Source organism: Crocodylus siamensis, chromosome 3 (assembly GCF_052110815.1).
Source record: "Crocodylus siamensis isolate JL-2025a chromosome 3, ASM5211081v1, whole genome shotgun sequence".
Lineage (NCBI taxonomy): Eukaryota > Metazoa > Chordata > Crocodylia > Crocodylidae > Crocodylus > Crocodylus siamensis.
The window spans coordinates 19,449,142-19,468,123 of record NC_143397.1 but is presented as its reverse complement, the minus strand read 5'-3'; the positions used below and the strand labels follow the sequence as shown (position 1 = coordinate 19,468,123).

Genomic DNA, 18,982 nt, shown 5'->3' with positions numbered 1-18,982 from the left:
TTTTTTCTTTTGGTACAAGACATGCTACATGATTTTTCAATCCTGAAAGTTAAAAAGAAATCAGTTATTTGAAATAGTAAAAGGCACAAGTGCATTATTATATGTGCAATCTTCTATTGTGAGTGGCTGTCAGAGCAGTCGTGTTTGAGCCTAAGGCTACAAGATTTCTTGACACAGCACATTTTGGAGGCTGGAACACTGAAATTGTGTGGGATTAAAAGCAGTAGAGGTGAAGACTAGAACAAGCCAGGTTTAAAAAACAAACAAACAGAAAACACCAATCCCTCCCCCACCCAAAAAAACCCAAACAAACAAACCCACCAACAAAAAACCAAACGTACCTAGGTCCAGCCTGTTCTGGTAGCATGACCCTGAGGCAGGCTGGCTTGGTGTACTCCTTTCTCCCAGTATTTAAGTATTAAAACAAGGTGTGGGTGTTGTGGGGTGGACTCTGGCTGCTTTGCTGGGAATGCTCAGGGCCTCTGGGGAGTCTGGCGGCTTCTTTAGGTACCCACATATGAGAGACTGGGTTCACCGTGTTAGTCTGAAATCAAGTAGGAGGTAGAGTAGACCTTGGACTAACCAAAGTGTGCATGTGCGCACACAGAAAGTGGAGCATAAGAATGAATAAGGACAGAAATAGTGCTCGACTCTGGACATCCGCACTAGGGGAAAATGTGGCTGTGACTTCTTTTTGGATTCTGGTTTGCACCGATCGGGGGGAAACAGGAACCCTGTTTACAGCTCAGCCTTGCTTGTCCCTCTCGTGCAGGCAGGACTGGTAAGGACTGACTTGGTTCCTATTTCAGCATCTCCAGCAGCAAACTCCAGACCCTGCAGAGGGGTGAGCCGGTTGTCCTGCATTAGGCACGGGAGAATTATTTGAATGATCTATTTTGATGCTGTCCATATCCCGCCCTAATCAGGGCTGCATCAAACCAGTTGTATGGCAGAAAACAGACAACCAGGTTGATGTGCACCAGAGCCTTCAGGGCAGACCCAGACTCAGCTGTGACCGCCCACCAAGTGGGGCGTCCCATAGTGAGAACCCTTCAAGTACCCCAGTTCCCCCATTGTCTCAGCACCCTAGCAGCTACTTCCGGTGCCCTGCTATGGGGGGGCTAAGACTGGGCTGGGCCCACGTTGGCACCACTCTGCCCCGTCACCACCTGGCACCGTGTCTCTGGTCCACTTGGGGGGGCTGGGCCCTGCTCCCCACTCCACTGGCAGACAGCTGGAAATCAGCTCAGTGTTGCCAGGTCTGAAATATGAAATGATTGTAGTGAGAGCTCAAAAGTGATCGTATTTGTTGGAAAACTTATTGTACACAGAAAAAAGATACAAGCAAGTCTTTTGCTCATTTACTTGATAGTGCTCACTGCCAGGCACCAGTAAGCGAGTGAAAATGGGTAATCCAAGTTGAGCCCTATCTTTATTTTGAGGCCAGCAATCCTAAAAAAAAAAAAAATCCCACAGCAAACCCACAAGTCTGTTAAGACGTCCTGAGAGCGACGTGTGGATTTTGCAAGGCTACTTCTATTCGCTGCCTCTGTTTGGCAGGCCCAGCTCCTTGAGTAGAGATGATCTCCGTTGGTCTAATAAAAGAGTAGATATCTAATAAAAGAGGTCACCTCTACTCAAAAGGACTGTGCCTGCCTATCTCCTTAGACCAGCACGGCTGCAGCCAGAAACCGTGAGGCTGAACTTGGTTGCCTATTCCTGGTTCCTCGTCTGAAGGAAGTTTGGGGCGGCCCAAGAAGTATTTTGCCCCATCACCCCACCTTAACCTGACCTTCATTTAGGGCTCTGTACTTGATGCGGAATAATAATCTGACGTATTCATTAGTAAATGTTCATCCCTAATGCCATCCTCCCCGCTTAGCACGTGCCGTTCCTGAACAGCCGGTTTGTACCGGGCGGGGCTAGAGGAGTTTCGGAGCGCGATGGAGTGTGACGTCCGGCAGGGGGAGGGGCGGAGGAGGACGGGGCGTGGCCTGGGCCGGGCCCCGCCCCTTCCTCATGAGGGAAGCGAGGGGACGGGGACGGGCGCGGGGGACAGGCTGGTCTCGGCCGCCGCGACCAGCACCAACATGGCCGCTGCCGCCCTGTGCGCCGCCAGCTGGCTGCGGCGCGGTGAGTGCGCGGGGCTGGAGCCGCGGCGGGAGGGGCTGGGCCGCGTTACACAAGCGCCGCGTTTGCGTAACTGGAGCCGTCGGGGCCGCTCCCGGGCTCCAGGCCAGGGGGGGTGCGCGCCGCATGCGGCCCGGGCCGGAGCTGCCCGCACGCAGCCGGCCGGCAGAGCTCGCGTCGCTGTGTCCGCGCGCGGGGCACAGCCCTCCTGCCCGCGCCTCGGCCCCGGGGCTCGAGCGACCTCTGCTGCCCCCGCGCCGCAAGCCTTGACGGGCCCCAGCTCACCCGCGACCCGCCCTGTCCGGCTCACCTCCTTGATCACGGCCAGAGTCACTCGCCTGGCCCGCTGACTGCGTCTCCCCTGGGGACCACGGACATTGGCCCTGGGAGGCGTTTTTTGAAGGGGCGCTTGAGCCCTTTGCAGCCCTGGGAGGCGTGTCAGGGTGGGGTTGAGCCCTTTGCAGCCCTGGGAGGTATTGGGGTGGAGGGGGAGGATGCTTGAGCCCTTTGCAGCCCTGGAAGGCAGTTTGGGGTGCGTTTGAGCATGTGCATGAAAATGTGTTGTTTGCCCAGGGTGGCAGGCTGGTAACTACCCGCTGTCATCGAGCCCCTGAGACCAAGAATGCCCTTCAGAAGGTAGTGGCCTATGATTTACATTGGACAAGGGTGTCATCTTACGTTAGGAAGGGCAGGCGTGAGGGCTTCTTGTCCTGCAAGAGCCAGGCTACATGGTCTGCATTTAGGAGTAGCCACTCCCTGCCCTGCTCCCCTCTCTGGGGCTCTTCCAGTGTCCTCTTCCTGCCCCTTAAGCTCTGCAGGGCGGCAAGAACCATGGTGCTAAAGGAGGGACCAAAACAAGCAGCATAGAAAAGCTGGGGTTCTGGGACAAAAGCCTAGGAGAAAAATGTCTTGGATATCATTCCCATTTACAGTCACATGACATTAGTAGTAATAATTCATTCCAGTTGGGTTTTTTTGTATTTAACTTGCACAATAACAGACAAGTTGTTTTTTGTGATTAGCATAAGTATCTAACCTATTGAAGATTAAAGTCTTCCTATTTATGGTTATAACACGTTATACTTAAAACACTTGATCGACTGACTGGTCAAATACTGTCAAGTATTTTAGAACAAGTATTTTTTTTTTTTAATGGATCAGCCATCCAACATGACATTTCAGTCAAAAATAGGTTTTAAAAACCCAGGCATTCAAATAACAATTATTTAAAACATACTGAGGTTAATAAAATAGCAGTTCTCAGTGTGCGTGTCCAATACATCATTTTGAAGTATGTTTCAGAGTCTGCAGGTAGGGTCTGTGACTCTGCATGATAACACCTTACTAACTTAAAAAAACTCAGAAAAACATCCTCCCTGCACACTTCCGTGGCTACTCTTCTCCTCAGGGAAATCATAGATCTACAGATGTAGGGTCTCATGTGCTTGAGTTGCTGTACTAGTATTTTTTGTTACTGTATGCTATCTTATCTGTTATTGTTCAGAGAGACTTTTAAATGCAACCAGTCCCAAGTGCCGTTGGGCAAATAGGAATGTGGTTTAAAAATGATTAATCTTACTAGGAGTCCATGAAAAATACCAGGTGTTCTCAGCTCAGACTAAACAGTGAAAAGAGATGGGATGTACTCTGATCATCCAGCTTGGGCTCTCTTAGTATGGCATAATGGGCCCTCTATGTCCTTATCACTAAGCTGCTTTGCAGTTCGATTTGGGGGTGAATGATTAGTTGGTGTACTCCAGCTCTTGTGGCAGTTCCTGGTTATTGGAAGGAAGAGAGATGATTTTTCATTTGCAAGATGATAGCCTGTGTAGGTTGAGATCGGTAAGGTCCACATTACAGAATATTCAGTAAACAGATTAGAGCCCCTGATTCTCATCTAGGGTGTCATAGTAAATAGGAATCCATAATGTTAAAACCATTCTGAACTCTTTTGCTCTTTCTGAGCTCTTTGCAACAGAAAACTGCTTTATTATGATCTGCAGGCAAAAAAACGAGTGAAAACTTAAGAGCTGGACTTCTTGGTGAGTGCATTTATCTTAAGGGGTGCCTCAAATCTGACAAGGTTGAGAACCAGCGGTTTGGAGTTGAATTTACAAAGACAAGGTACAAAGTGCAGCATCTCTGCTGAGGAGATGAGCTAAATGGGTTTTACGGAAGGGAGGACCCCCCCCAACTTTATATAGGTCAGAAGGGACCTTAAGATGTATTCTACCCTCCTGTATAATGGCTTGTAGAATTTCATCCAGTTCATCTATAATGAGGCCAACATTTTGTTTGACAAAAGGAAAGATAAATTAGTTATCTGGCTCTTCCATCGTCATAGACTTCAGCTAAGTAATTTGCATCTTCTTGTCTTCCAGCTTTGACAGAAGAGAGTTTGACTTAGAATATTCTACCAGTTAACAGTGAGAATTCAGCCTTTTGAGACCACTGCACTTACTGCATGTGATTAGTTGATAATCTCTTCTCTGTTTCAATGGCAGATGTCAATTCATGTAGTAGTAACTTAAAAAAAAGTTAAGTAATGTAATGAGAACAAGGTAATTATCTGCTAAGGATGTGATTACTGTAAAATTAAGCCTATTTGCTAAGCAAATAACTTTGGACACTGAAGAAAATATGAATGATGTACATAATTTGTTTTAATGGTGTTTCTCTGTAAAGTAAATTTATGATAGGCTGTGATTTCAGATGTGTAATTATTGCATGTACTCTTGGGAATAAGGACTTATTGTTGCCCTGTAGTGCATTATTAGGAAAAGTTTATAGATAATAATGAAGTAATGTAGTATGGCAACACTTTTATGGAGACGTGCCATATAAGCCTTAGAAGATGCACAGAAATCTGTAGTAATTACACATTAGTAAAATGACAGAATTGAGCCTTAGCAGTGTGGAATAGCATGTTTTTGATAGTCCTGAAACCAAACCGTGGTGGGGAGAAGCACCTTTTGTTAAGATTAAGGTTAAATGGTTGCACATTTGAAACCACCAAAAGAATCAGGAAATGTAAAATAAGATTCCATTAGTAGCATTGGATATTTTATGAATTTTAGGATCTGTCCTTTATGATACATACACAAATGTGTATAATCTACCCATTTTAAGATGTAAAATAGAAAATAACATACTTATAATGTAGTTGAATTAATATTGCAGTTAAAACCTTCATTTGGTGTTTATTGTGGTAACTCTCTCCTGGATCAAGACTTCAATAAATTTAGTAACCTTAAAAGTTTAGGAGAAGGAAGAAAAAAAATCAGAGAACACAAATGCTTAAGTTGGCACAAATACCATAGACTGCTCCTTTCTGAACCACTATGAATATATTGTGTTATAAATACTTAAACCAGTAATAATCCATGTACACATCCATGGTCCCAGAAGGTGTCCTTTACCTCAATTAGCTATTGATTTCAGTGGATCTCGAGGATGCTTCTTACCTCTATCAGAATATTGCTAACGGTTTTTCTATGCTGCAGAGGGAGGTAGGGGAGGGTAGAAGTACCCCAGCTAGCTTCTCAGCACAGTAAATTAGCCTATGTAGATATCTGTGCTACAGGGGCAGAACTGCTTCTGGTACCTGACCTAGCTGGTTTACACTTATTTGGGTATTGCTGCAGGATAGCCAAAATGATTTATCAGTGTGAATTCTCAGAACTCCCATGAGGTAGTTGGAAATATTGCCCAAAAAAGATGGAAGGGGAACCTGAGACTGAGAGGCTGTGAATCGTCCAAGGTGACAGACTATTCATTGTTGTCAGTTGCTTAGAAATGTTTTGCTCTTAGAAGTTAGACTTAATAACTAGAAACCTTGGAACTGTCAGTAAGGTGATTCCCTCGGCCTTTGGCGGGAAAGCAAATGCTGTGTTCGAAATGCATTGTTATCAACACTCAACAGTCTTTCTTATCCCCCTCTGCTTTTGGGTTTTTTGCCATATTCTGGCAGAAACTAGAGCCCAGGGAGCAGTGGGGAAAGAGCTAGTGCACATATGAAGACAAGATGGCTGCTACCTACAAAAAACTAGAGATCCCTGGTTGAATTGGCCCTGCATCAATTCTGTGAAATTGCTGGGTCAGTATACTGCAGCCCTGAGTCAGGCTAAAGAACAAGTTGGCAGCATCAGAGCAAATGGGTTTAAAGCCCAGAAACTTGAGGTTTGATTCTTAGATAACACACACCAGATTTAAGACTAAAGTTTTATGAATAAAGGCTTGTGAAAGGTAGTAGCATGACAGCTGAGCTGACTGCAGTTGTCTGTCTGTAGAATACTTATAGAGTGTAAGTATATCAAATTTCCTCACTTAGCCCTGCCATTGTGCTTCCAATCTGCTGGTATGTGTATGCTGAGCAATACAGCATGCGCTAGACATGCCCAAACACTGAAGTGCAGTGCTTCATTTTCCTTGGCTCTGTTGCAGTATCCTCAACTATTCAGAAATTATGAGCTTGACTTAAAGATGGGACTGTATAATTTATTTTATATATAGTTATAAAATTACTTCTTAGTTTTGAGTTTTGAACCTGTAGGGTGTTTTGGGGTTATGTCTTCAAGCTTTTCTCTGCATCTTTGTGGGATAGCAACCTTAATATAAAGCAAACCAACAAAACTTCTGACTTTTCTAAAGTTGCTTCATTCTCGGAGTTAGGGCTTGAAGAAAAATATCAAATATTGTTTGACCACCAGTGCATTCAAGTAGGTACTGGGGGAATCTATTGCATCCTGTAAAAATCCTTTGCCTGTTTATGAACTAACATACATTTTAATCTCTCTCTAGTTGTGAAAAGCAGAAGTCAGGTCACAGTCCAAATACAGTGGAGAGGTCAGGGAACTGCAACCACAACAGCAACAGCAGCTTTAGAAACAAAAAGCACAAAGCTTCAAAGTCAGCCAGAAAAGAGGTAAGAATTTAGGCTTGAGCCTCTTCCATGCTGGTAGCGATTGAATTGTGAGACACCTGCTCTCTGTACTCCTCAGTAATGATGTTAACACTTTTATAGAAATTAGGGCTGGAAGGGACCTCATAAGATCATTGGGCCCAGCCCCCTGCCCAAAGGGCAGGAAGTCAGCTAGGACCAAAGGGTCCCAGCAAGATAAAAGTCCAAATATTTCTTGAAAGTGTCCAGAGTAGGTGCTTGCACCACTTCTGGGGGGAGTTTTTTCCAGGCCTTGGGGGCTTGGACAGTAAAGAAGTTTTTCCTTATGTCCAGCCTAAAATGGTCTTGAAAGAGTTTGTGACCATTGGACCTTGTCATCCCCTGGGGTGCTCTGGTGAACAGATGTTCCCCCAGATTCTGATGCACACCCCTTAAGTACTTATAGGCTGTCACCAAGTCACCTCTGACCCTGCTCTTCTCCAGGATACACTTTACTTTTCAAAGCTCAAACTTAGTAGGGGGAATCTGTTGTTTTACAATAAGTGAAGTCTCATTGTATCCTTGTGTATGGTCTCCTCTTTCTCCCTTCTTTCCTCTCCCTGCCTGTTTTCTCTTAGCTTTGTGAACACTTTAGGACAAGTACTGTCTTTTGCTCTTTGTTCTTTCTGGACGATGTGAAGCACAGTGCAGTTGTGGTACGTGACTAGGGGTGCAGGGACTATAGTAATATAAATAATAGTGTTGGGTGTGTCTCTTGCTTAAGTATTTACTCTGTAAAATGTCCTGGGATTTGTTATGGGAAGGAGGAGGGAAATGTAGAATTGTTAATTTTTTACATATCTAGTGAATGTACATATGCGGCTTCCCTTAATGGAAGATGTGTGTCTAAGCTTCCTAGACTACTCTGAAAGAACCAGCTCGCAATTTTCAGTGGAAGCCTTATGCTTTGTATTTTTAGAAAATAATGTATAATGAATGGAGTGACAACAATTATTTTCTAGCTTGAGACACCAATTCACTTATTTTCAGCTTTATGAGAGGTGCCTTCTGTCCATGGATTTTGGGGCACTTTGAAAATGCTGATTCTCACGACATGGTGAAGGGTGTTTGCACATGCAAAAAGTTAAAAGAGAAGTGAGTTGCTTCAACTTTGAGAAGGTCCATGTCAGAGCTGGGATGGAAACGTGATAGTTCCTGCATACTAGACTCCTGAAGCCATAAAAAGTGTCCATGTCCTATGCAACTTTGACTGCTTCACTTATGGAAAACAAAGTGCTTGTGCTTTCCATTTTGCACATTTTAATCACCATTATGAGCTTGAGCCTGTCCTGCACCTGGACCCTACTCCAGTAGCAGTCAGACAGTAGCAGAGTGGAGCTTTGACTATTTTTCTTGCCTGGCAGTCCCACACCAGGCGTGTTTCCTGTGCCAGGGGTGGGAAGGAGTAGGTGCTGGGCATACTGCTAATGGACTTGTTCTAGCAGTGAGTTTCCCTCTCATAGGAGAACTATTGGCAAGCTATTTGACTCAATTTTTTGGCCACGCTGTGCCCTCTGAGTGTTATACTGGAGCAGAGTAAAGAATCCAATACAGGCAGTCCTCAGACTTATGACACAACTGGTTCCTGAAAACCGCGTCTTAAATCGAAACGTAACTCGGAACCAATTTTCTCATAAGAATCAATGTTATAAATGGAGCATGTCCTCCGATATCCTGTTTTCACCAAAAATACCCTAGAATTTTGTACTCTATCAATTATAGATGAGTAATATAGCAACATTTAACATATTTATATTGTAAATAGCAATCATTATGATTTGGAAGGACTTCTTTGAGGTGACTTTGGACATTTTGAAGGGCTCTTGGTTGGACTTTTTGAAGGGTTTTTGGCTGGAGTCTTCTCAGGAGTCTTGGCTGCAGATTTTTCTGGAGTCTTGTCTGCTTCTTAAGGAAAGCGTCCAAGGAAGTTTGGGCAGATGTTCTCCAGGGAAATGAGTGATGCAGCGAACTTGTTTGCTGGCATTGCATCGGATCAAGCGTTGTAAGTCGAAACTGGTGTTGTAAAGTTGAAACAGGGTATCAATTTATAAGCATTGTAAGTGTGAAACGTTGTAACTCAAAATGTTGTAAGTTGAGGACTGCCGGTATTTCCAAATAAAATGAATTTACGCGGGTGCATCTCAAGTAGAGCCAGGGAGGTGATCTTCCCCCTCTATGCGACGCTGGTCAGGCCACAGCTGGAGTACTGTATCCAGTTCTGGGAGCCCCATTTCAGGAGGGATGTGGACAACATTGAAAGGGTCCAGAGGCGGGTCACCCGCATGATCCAGGGACAACAGGGCAGACCCTACAATGAAAGACTGCGGGACCTAAACCTGTTCAGCCTTCGCAAGAAAAGGCTGAGGGGGGACCTGGTGACTGTCTATAAACTCTCTGGGGGGGGACCAGAAGGGTTTGGGGGAGACGCTGTTTCCCCTAGCGCCCCCTGGCATGACAAGGAACAATGGACACAAATTATTGGAGAGTAGGTTTAGATTAGACATCTGTAAGAACTACTTCTCAGTCAGGGCGGCTAGGAGCTGGAACCAACTTCCAAGGGAAGTGGTGCTGGCTCCTACCCTGGGGGTCTTTAAGAAGAGGCTTGATGCCTACCTGGCTGGACTCATTTGAATCTAGTTTTTTTTCTCCTGCCCAGGTAGGGGGTCGGACTTGAAGATCTACAAGGTCCCTTCCGACCCGACTTCTATGATTCTATGCCTCTGTTTGTGGACTGGCTGTCCCTTTCATCACTTCTGGAGAAAAAGAGTAGGCCTGTGGTCAAGATGCTGAGAAACCTGGGTTCAGTTCTGTGCCCTGCCATTGACCTTCAGTATGACCTTGAGCATATTGTCTCCATCTGTAGGACCTATGGAAGAAATGGGCTCATTGCAGGCACCACCAGGTTACCAGTTAGCTGCAATTGCACCAGTGCTATTGACGCTGACATTTTGTATGACAGCCGCAGAATGAATGAATATTCAGTTATACTCTGTAAAATAATTACAGAGAGAAGAGACCTATTCAAATTACCTTATGCAGACCTATGGCTTATGGGCCAGATCTGGCCCACCAAGCAATATTTGATTTAATTTATTTTTTTAATTTAGTCCACAAAGCTGAGCCATTGAGTGTGATTTGGTGGCAGTGGTTACCTTGCAAGCAGCTGCCTGCCTTTGGACTGAGCTGTATTAATTCAGTCCACTGTTTCCAAAAAGTGGCTGATCTCCAGAGCTGTCCCTAGGGGTGTGCAGGGCCCAGGGCATATCAGCCTGTGCAGGGCCTGGGGCGTGGGGGGTGTCGAGCAGCATAGGTGGAGGAAGAAGAAAAAAATTGGGGCGGGGCTGAACATGTGCGTGCCCCCCGCATTGAAAAGTCTGTGGGGGAAGAGGAAAGGGCCATGGTGGGGGAAGCGGCATTGCCTGGCACCATGCCACACCAGCTCCAGCTGCCTCCCAGCCCCAGCTGTGCACCACCTGGGGGGGCCCAGAGCCGCGGGGCCAGCCTTGACTGCACTGCTGGGCCAGAGGGCTCTTTGCCTCTCTGCCTCCCTGCTGCCGCTGCTTTGAAAGTGGTGGGTGCAGTCATATGCGTTCAGCTGCGGGGCGGGCTGGGCAGTGAGGCACATGGTGCCATGCCACTTTTGAAGGAGTGGCGGTGAGGCGTGGACCAGAGTGCAGCTTGCAGATGCTGCTCTCCCTTGCACTGCGCCTCTGGAGTGGCTGCCGGGTTCTGATTGTCCCACGACCCGGCCCAGCTCGGATCTGATTCCTCATGACTGGGGTCCTGGCCAGGCCGGTCATGGGACAATCGGAGCTCGGCGGCTTGTCCAGGGATGTGGCGCAGGGGAGCCAGGAGGGGGGTGGAACTGTCCTCCCTCCCCCTTCTTGGTTTCCCATGGCGCATGCAGTGGTGGGAGCCACCCGCCCATGCCCCCAGAGGAGCCACTGGGCTCTGATTGTCCCACAACCTGGCTCAGCTGGGGCCCCAGTCACCGTGAATGGGGCTTCAGCCAGTCCAGGTCATGGGACAATCCCCATTGTGAAGCAGGGAGGGGGCAGGCACAGGGGTGAATGATTCGCCCTTCCCCTAAACCGCTCTCCCCGGCACTGTGGGGGTCTCTATCTGCCCCCACCCCCAAGCCCAGGGTGATAAAGAAGATAAAAAGAAATTTACTTGCCTGCATGCAGCTGAGCCAGCTGCAGTGCTGGCTGCGAGCATGGGGTAGCTGAGTGTGCCCTCCCCTCCCCTTCACTGCAGCAGCCCATGCACAGTCTACCTGCTGCTGCCTGCTGTTTGGAGGGGGCTGAGCCCCATTAGCCCCCCAGCCAGAGCCCGCAGCAGCAGCACATGGCAGCCACGGCAGGTCCCGTATGGCACTGTCCGTGGGGCCCCCCAAAGCGCGGGGCCCAGGGTGGTCATCCCGATTTCCCCCCCCCCCTCCCCCCCCGGGATGGTCCTGCTGATCGCTGATCTAAGCCATTCCTTCAGCAGCGAAGGATTTTTGTGTGCACTGTAGTATGTTTTCTGATGAGCCCAAGGCACAGCAGTTATTTGGCTAAAATGAGTTGCTGGCGTTCAGCAAAGGTATGTCCCTTGAACCTGTTACTCACTTAATTGCAGTGTTTAATATATAAAGGATGGAAGGTTTAGTTAAGTTCTTGGTTATAAGATGTATGATACTGAAGGATGCTTACGGGGGTGAAGTCCCCAGCTGCTAATACTTTGTATATTTACATAAACAGATAGAAGGAATTTCCTAGTTTGTTGCATAGTACTTCATCAGGTATCTTAAAGTCACAGGCATATAGGTTTACTCTTAAGGAGTAGAAGCTTATACCTTGAGTAGATCCACTGATTTCAAAGGGCTGGAATAAAACATTACTAAATATAATAACATAAGAATTGGGTGTTCTGGAATTAGCATGTAAAGTGATCTTCATTTTATACAGAAAGACCAGGAGCTAGACTGATTGTATTGTTGTTGCAAGCTACACTGTGACCTAAAAGCATGACTTTCCCTCCCCACCCCCCTTACTGCTTATAGGAAGCCTAAAACTGGAGTTCTGTTGTTAAACATGGGAGGCCCAGAAACGCTGGAGGATGTCCACGACTTTCTCCTTAGGCTTTTTCTAGATAAAGACCTAATGACGCTTCCTGTACAAAAGTAAGTAACACTGGGCACTTTGCTGCTGGGTTTTACGTTGCGTGTTCATGTTTTAGTACCGTTGTGAGCTGCATACAGAACTGTGCTATTCTTCTGCCTGTCAGCATTTTCTGAGGCCAAGAATGGTTCTGAATGTCTCATGAATTCTTGGTACTCCTAAATCATATTGCAGGTCTCTGAGAAGTAGGGAGTCTTAGGTCAGGTCCTTCATCTAGAATCACAGTCCTTTGTAACTTTCTTAATTGCCATCTACCAGATCCATGAAAGTGAATTGGATCATAAAATAGTATTCTAGAATAATGCTGAATCCACAATCATGATGAATTAACAACTTACTTGGTGGTGGGAATGATTGTTTGCTTGCTGAAGGCAAAGAGGAGATAATGGGGATTATGTTTTTGGATGTTTCAGTAAGTTGGCACCATTCATTGCCAAACGTCGCACACCAAAAATTCAGGAACAATATAGCAAGATTGGAGGCGGATCACCAATTAAGAAATGGACTGCTGTACAAGGAGAAGGCATGGTGAAACTGCTGGATGGAATGTCTCCTCATACTGGTACTTTTACACTTTAGTACACTTGTTTAGGAGGCTTTTGTCTATTGAAACTACATGTATATGTGAATTAGTTTTCACTTTCACACCTCTTATTGTTTGAGTGCCAGCAGTATGTTCAGTCCTGTGTAAAACGCACATGAAAATGATACTCTTGTTGTAGAGTGCTTACTTTTGAAGAAGTAAACATGTATAGTGCATGGTGCTTGTGTTGTGGGAAGTATACTCTGCTGTTACTTGCTAACTTGGGTACTGGTAGCAATCTAACTGTGATGCCATTGAGCTAAGCTAATAATCTCAGCATTTACCCAGTTTCCTGAACAGGAGCTGCAGCATATGCTGAGCTTTGCATTGCTGTGGTAAAACTGCTACCAGTATTTGAACCAGCTGGGTTAGAACATACTAGAGATAGTGTACCAGGTGAGAGTATAGGTCCATCTAACCCAGCAGCCTGTATCTTACAGTGGTTCAGAGCAGGTGCTAAGGAGAAGAGTGTCAGTACAGGGCCCATCCAGACTGACCTGTCCCCTGCCCCTCTTCCCTTACAGTTTCTAGCATCTAGAGATGTAGGAAGTCCACGTTTAGAGGTTGCATCCCTATCAGGACCGTTATAGTCACAACTAAAGGGTTTTTGAGACGACTTTTATCTTGGGAAAACAGGAAAGAGAGGAGCGTCTTTGAATGGAGGAAGTTTGTCTAATAAAGCTGGAGTGAGAGGCAAAAGATTGATGTAATTACCAGCACAGAGAAGTCAGTGTGGATCTGGGATGCAGGCTGGTGCTTTTGTGAATGGCTTTATAATCTCCAGTGTAACTTAAGATGTATGTATTTTTTTCTGGAAGAAAAGTGGTTCTATCCCTGTGGTCACTGCCCTGGACACCAATGTCACCGTTTCAGTTACAGGAAGGTCTTGTCCCCTGTCACTGAGTGAAAGGCTCTCCTTTAAAGCAGGGGCTTCATCTTCTGTTCCTTGACATTACCAAGAATATGATTGGGCACCGTGATGTGCATCATAGTGACAACAGTCACTGTGTCATAAAATTTGTATGCACAGTGCTGCCTCAGAATGAGCTAACTGTAGAGCAGAGCAGACCCTACTGCTGTCAGTTAGCCTTTCTCACTGCCACACTGTTAACATTGCCAGCAGCTACAACTCACGAGACTTTGTGTTATTCCTGTCCTGTTGCTCTTGAAGCAAGGGTACAGTGCTTTACTTCTCAGTGCAGATGCAGCTCAACTGGAGTGTTATTAAATAACTATTTAAATACGCAGCCTGAATGTGGAGGCTTGGGTATTTTTGGTATGCTTTAGCTGTGCCCCAGGGGTTTTGGGGGTTGGGTAGCTTTCAGTAGGGTGGCCATGCTTCAGGGGCTTTTGAGGAGGTCTCTTTGGATGCCCTTGGTCTTGTTTTTTTATGGATATTTAAAGAGCACATCCAGGCTAATAGTGTGTGTACAGTCTGAATCTGTTAAACTGAATTGTTAACAGTTCATGAAGGATAAAAGGTTTAGCACAAACTGGGTCTGATCTCTATACTATTGCTGGAAGAAAGATTTTTATGGTTGAACTCTACAGTGCATAAGATGACTGCTGTCAGCTCCACCCAAGGGCATAAGGGTTCCTCCCTTGGGACTAGAACAGTAGATAAGCCTTAACAGTCTGGCTTGCCCTGCATGGGGCAACAAAAAGGAGATATAGTCTTTTGTAAGCACTCTATCAGTTGGGGTAGAGTCTGAAAAGAGAGCAAGCTTGTTAATCTTTGTAAAAGTCTGTCTCACCTCCCAAGTTTGCTGGGTCTCTATGACCCTGTCCACTCCAGCTAGTGGAAATCCATATAAAAGAAATGTGATACTTTTTTGTTGATTTAAGGCCTGATTCACACATGACACTTGCCATGAGAGAGAACAAGCAATTCCATTTACTGGGTCAGATCATAGATCCATCTAGCCCAGCATCCTGTGGAATAGCAGTGTGTGGAGGCTGAACCAGAGGGTGAACAGGGCATGGTCAGAATCATCCACCCTCCTGCTTTTCTCCCATTGTAGCTTCCAGCTAAAATTGCTTTGGAAATGGGTACAAATAAACACCCCATAATCCTAACATTAAAGCTAACCTGACTCAAATGATTTTTAAACCAGTTTGAAAATCCTGTTGATGCAGGAGTTTGCACCAGCATAGGTGACATTTGTTTCATAATTCATGGCAGAGGTGATATCTTTTATTAGACCAACTAGATATTTGCAAAAAAAAGCTTTATTTGCAGGTTTTTTTTGCACATTTACCCTCTTCAGGCATAGGGAAATGCAAAGATTGTAACATTTTTCCTAGGTGGAAATGAAAATTCATATTTCATGGAAGAGCTGAAGGTTCATAGATTTTATAGACATTAGGGTTGGAAGGGAACTTGGAAGATCATCAAGTGTTGTAAGATCACTTGGAATAGTTCTAGTTATGATGTTATAGTTCTAATCTTCTGGTTATGATGTTTCATATTTCACAGGAGTGTGGGAAGATGGAATGCTTTCCTGGGCAAGGAGTTTCTCTTGTGTTGAAGTGCCTCTGATCTCTGTGAACGTACACATTTAGCTTGAACAAAAGGCAGGAGCAAGGTGTCAGCTTTCAGGTTTCCAGGTGGTAGATGTTGCTGCTTTCTTGTAAAATTAGGAAGCTTTCATTTAAAAAATGGCTAAAATCGATATCTTCCATGTTTTAGGGATACAGGTTGTAGCCATATTGGTCTACAGGCAAAAGGAATCAGAACTTGTGGCATAGGTAATATATTTTATTAGACTAACTATATATTTGCTAAAAAATGTCTTTATTTGCAAGTGAATATGCCTGAAAACTTGCAAATAAAGATTTTTTTTTTTTTTGCAAATATCTAGGTGGTCAAATAGAAGGTATCACTTCTGCCAAAAGTTCTGATTCCTTTTGCCTGTAGACCAATACAGCTACAACCTGTGTCACTGAAATTTAGTTTTACATTTGTTTTAGTGCAAATCTGTGTGTATCCTGGGCTTTAGGCCTCTGCGTATATTTCTCATGTTGGACATTGTGGTGGTGAGAAGCCCCCACAGCTGCTGAGAACACTGGGGACAAACCACAGCATTCCCAGAATGGGGGAGAGAGAACACCCCACATCCTGGGAAACTTACCATCTGGATGGGCAGGGGCAGAGCAGGAGCCACGCTACCTGGTTCCACCAGCTCTTCAAGCAGCTGCTTCCCGGGCGGGCTAGTGACCAGCTGATTGCAGCAGCTGATGCTGTCACCATGGGGAATTAAAAAACCCTACCGGAAGCTGGCAAGGGTTGGGGAGGAAGCCAACTGGGAGCATGCCGGCCAGGTGGAGGCTCCGGGCACTGGCTGTGGCAGCACAGAAGATGCTGTTCTGCTGCAAAGGAGTGATCCCCAGCCCCTCAGCATTAAAGGTTACTAGAGGTGTCCCTCTTGGTGGAGGATGCCAGATGCCTGTGGCTCAGACCTTTGAGACCGGGGACTGAGGCTCCAGGAATATCATTATTCCGGCGACAGGCTGGATTACCGAAGCCAATGCTGGACCCCATAGTTAAGGGGGCCAACGTAGATCGTCGGGGCAACGAATGAAATACCCGAGCAGTTGGCGAGTGGACAGGGTGTAGGGGAGGCAGAGCTCCGAGGAACACCATGGCATGCTTGTGAGTACCCTGTTTTCAGGTCTACAGGGGAAGAAAACACCACTGAACCCCTTCCTTTTCTTCATATACCAACAAGTCATGGAAGGCGAGTTGGGGGTCCCTGACCTAGGGGGCAGTGTTGTACTCACAGTACCTACTCAAGGCGTTACAGACATTGTTAGCACCTGTTGGGAATCTGAAACTGTGAAACCCTGGATTTTTGGGTGAGGGTGGTGAAATTGTGGTACATAGGTGCTCTATGAACTTAATCTCATAGTTGAAATGTGCACATGCAGCACCACCAGAAACCACATTCTTCTGCTTCCCTGCCCCCACAAAAAATGTTCAGGGTCAGAATCCATGGCAGACTTCTTTATCCCTCCACTCAGGTGGGTACAGCTTCAAGGGCTTGGCAGATCAACCCCTACACCCATTGCCTAGGGGAGACTAGGTACAGCAAGAAATGTGTGGCAACAGCTGTTTGGAAGGTTGGGCCTCAATTCTTTGTCCTCTCTGTTGAGACTGCTACTTTGGTAGCAGCCATAAGCAGTGATCACTTTTTGGGCTGCTCTGTTTTGGAATAAGCTTGAATGCTTACCTTCATTCTAACTGCACTGGTATCTGTATCACAGTTAACTGTTCTGCTGCAGATACCCAAGGAGAGGAAAATAGTGATGTGAGGAGAAGGGACCTTGGCCAAATACCTGCTGACTGACTCTGCTAGAGATTAATACCAAGATAGCATTTTCTCCTTTAGCTATTATGGTACATGTTACAAATACTGAGATGTTAATTGAAACTGGAAAAGTGAGAGGCCCAGGAAGGAGTTTTGTTTCTATGCAGCTCAGTAACTTTCTGGGACTAAATATCATACTCCTTTTTTTTTTTTTTTGCTGTTTCCTTGGCCTTGGAATTAGCTGCTGTATAGTTACAGTTCTGTGTGTGATAGTCAGGGGTCTGGTTTTCCGTTTGCCATGGAAAAATGCAGTTTTTCCCTTTCTGAAGGAGAAAATCATAGATTTTCTACTTCAGAGGAGAGAAACCTGCAAAACTGTGGGGTTCTCCTTGCAGGCTGGCTGAGTTCCAGCCTGCAGCGGGGGGCATGGGGCGCCATGTGCATGTGCGGGCACACATGCGCATACATGATAGCCAGGCAGTATGGTGGAAAGCAGTTCCTACAGCTTCCTGCAGGTACATCTGTGAAACTGGTAGAAAGGCATGTGCCGCCCCCTCCCCTCCAATTTCTGCATCCACAGCAGGTGGGATCCAGCATAGGAGGGAGTGCCGCACCACCATACTCTCTGAGTAGAGGTGCCCCTGCCCTCCCAGTAGCAATGGGGGCAGAACTCCATGTCACCTCTGCTGACCAGTGGCCATGGTGGTGCAGCAGCTTTCCTTTCCACGCTGGGTCCTGCTCACTGGGCTGCAGAGTGTCTGGAGCTGGTCTGGTCAGGATACAGCCCCCTGTCTTGTGCCCACACCCCCTACCTTGCATACTGGAAGGCTGGGGGTGGAATGGGTTGGAAGTGAGGGGCACTGGCAGGGCCAAGGGACTGTTGCATGTGCATATTCCAACTATGGGATTAAGTTCATGGAGCACCTATGTACCACAATTTTACTACCTGCACCCATAAATCCAGGGTTTCACAGTTTCAGATTCCCAACAGCTGCTAACAGTGTTCAGCATGAGAAATGTATGCAGAGGCCTGAAGTCCAGGCTACTCTCGGATTTGCACTAAAACAAATTTTAAACAATTTTACCTATGCTGGTGCAAACTCCTGCTTCCCCAGGACTTTCAAGCTGGTATAAAAATAATTTGAATCAAATTTAGCTTTAGTGGTAGGATTTAGAGATGTTAATTTATACCTGTTTCCAAAGCAATTTTAGCTGGAAACTGGAGTGGGACATGAGTAGGGAGTGAGGAACACTGCCAGGGCTGAGGGAGCTGTGGCTTGGGAGTGAGGGGCAGGGGCAGGGCACCAACATATCAGGGATGCTTAGCACCATAAAGTAACTGGGTAGAACAGCTGTAGCTGGGCCTGCATCCTGGTGAGTGAAAGGGGCAGGGGGAACTCTGATTTGCCATGATAGAAAAAAAAATCAAATGCCAAAATATATAGGTATTTAGAATGTATTATAATAATCGAGGCACTGGTAGGCTTCCAAATTGCTTTAAAATTGTAAATGTATCATAAAACATTGTGTTCAACTGATACCTATATGCATAGAGGCGTTTCATTTTAATCATGGGAAAACATGTGGATTTGGGGGTTTTAATCACAGAATTTGTGATTTTTAAACTGAGAAAACCAGGGCCAGTGTTGATGATACATATGCTTTGGACTCCAAGTGATTTACAGTCCTTTGTATTAAGGACCCATTTTCAAATGTGAATAGTTAGGTATTAGAGTTTCAAAACTGGTGAAGAGCTTAATATCAGCTTATCAGTCTGTTTTAAAGGGTTGAATACAACCCTACCAACAGACACGGTAATGTGACTCTGCAGTGGGCCTCTGCAAGAGTAGATAAAGAATAG

The 18,982-nt window shown here is 45.9% G+C and overlaps 1 protein-coding gene across 3 annotated transcripts in view; it reads left to right on the top strand.

The window, feature by feature from the left end:
* Positions 1-2,000: 2,000 nt before the first annotated feature.
* Positions 2,001-18,982, top strand: part of FECH (ferrochelatase) — a 39,800-nt gene continuing 22,818 nt past the window's right edge. The window contains exons 1-5 of one of the 3 annotated variants that reach the window (XM_090037848.1): positions 4,537-4,691; positions 6,931-7,054; positions 9,726-9,971; positions 12,114-12,233; positions 12,645-12,793. In XM_090037848.1, the coding sequence (XP_089893974.1) occupies positions 9,784-9,971; positions 12,114-12,233; positions 12,645-12,793 (457 nt within the window). In that variant the 5' untranslated portion in view covers positions 4,537-4,691; positions 6,931-7,054; positions 9,726-9,783. Of the gene's footprint in view, positions 2,134-4,536; positions 4,692-6,930; positions 7,055-9,725; positions 9,972-12,113; positions 12,234-12,644; positions 12,794-18,982 lie in introns of those variants that run through there. The other 2 variants (XM_090037849.1, XM_090037850.1) reach the window with 2 other exon arrangements.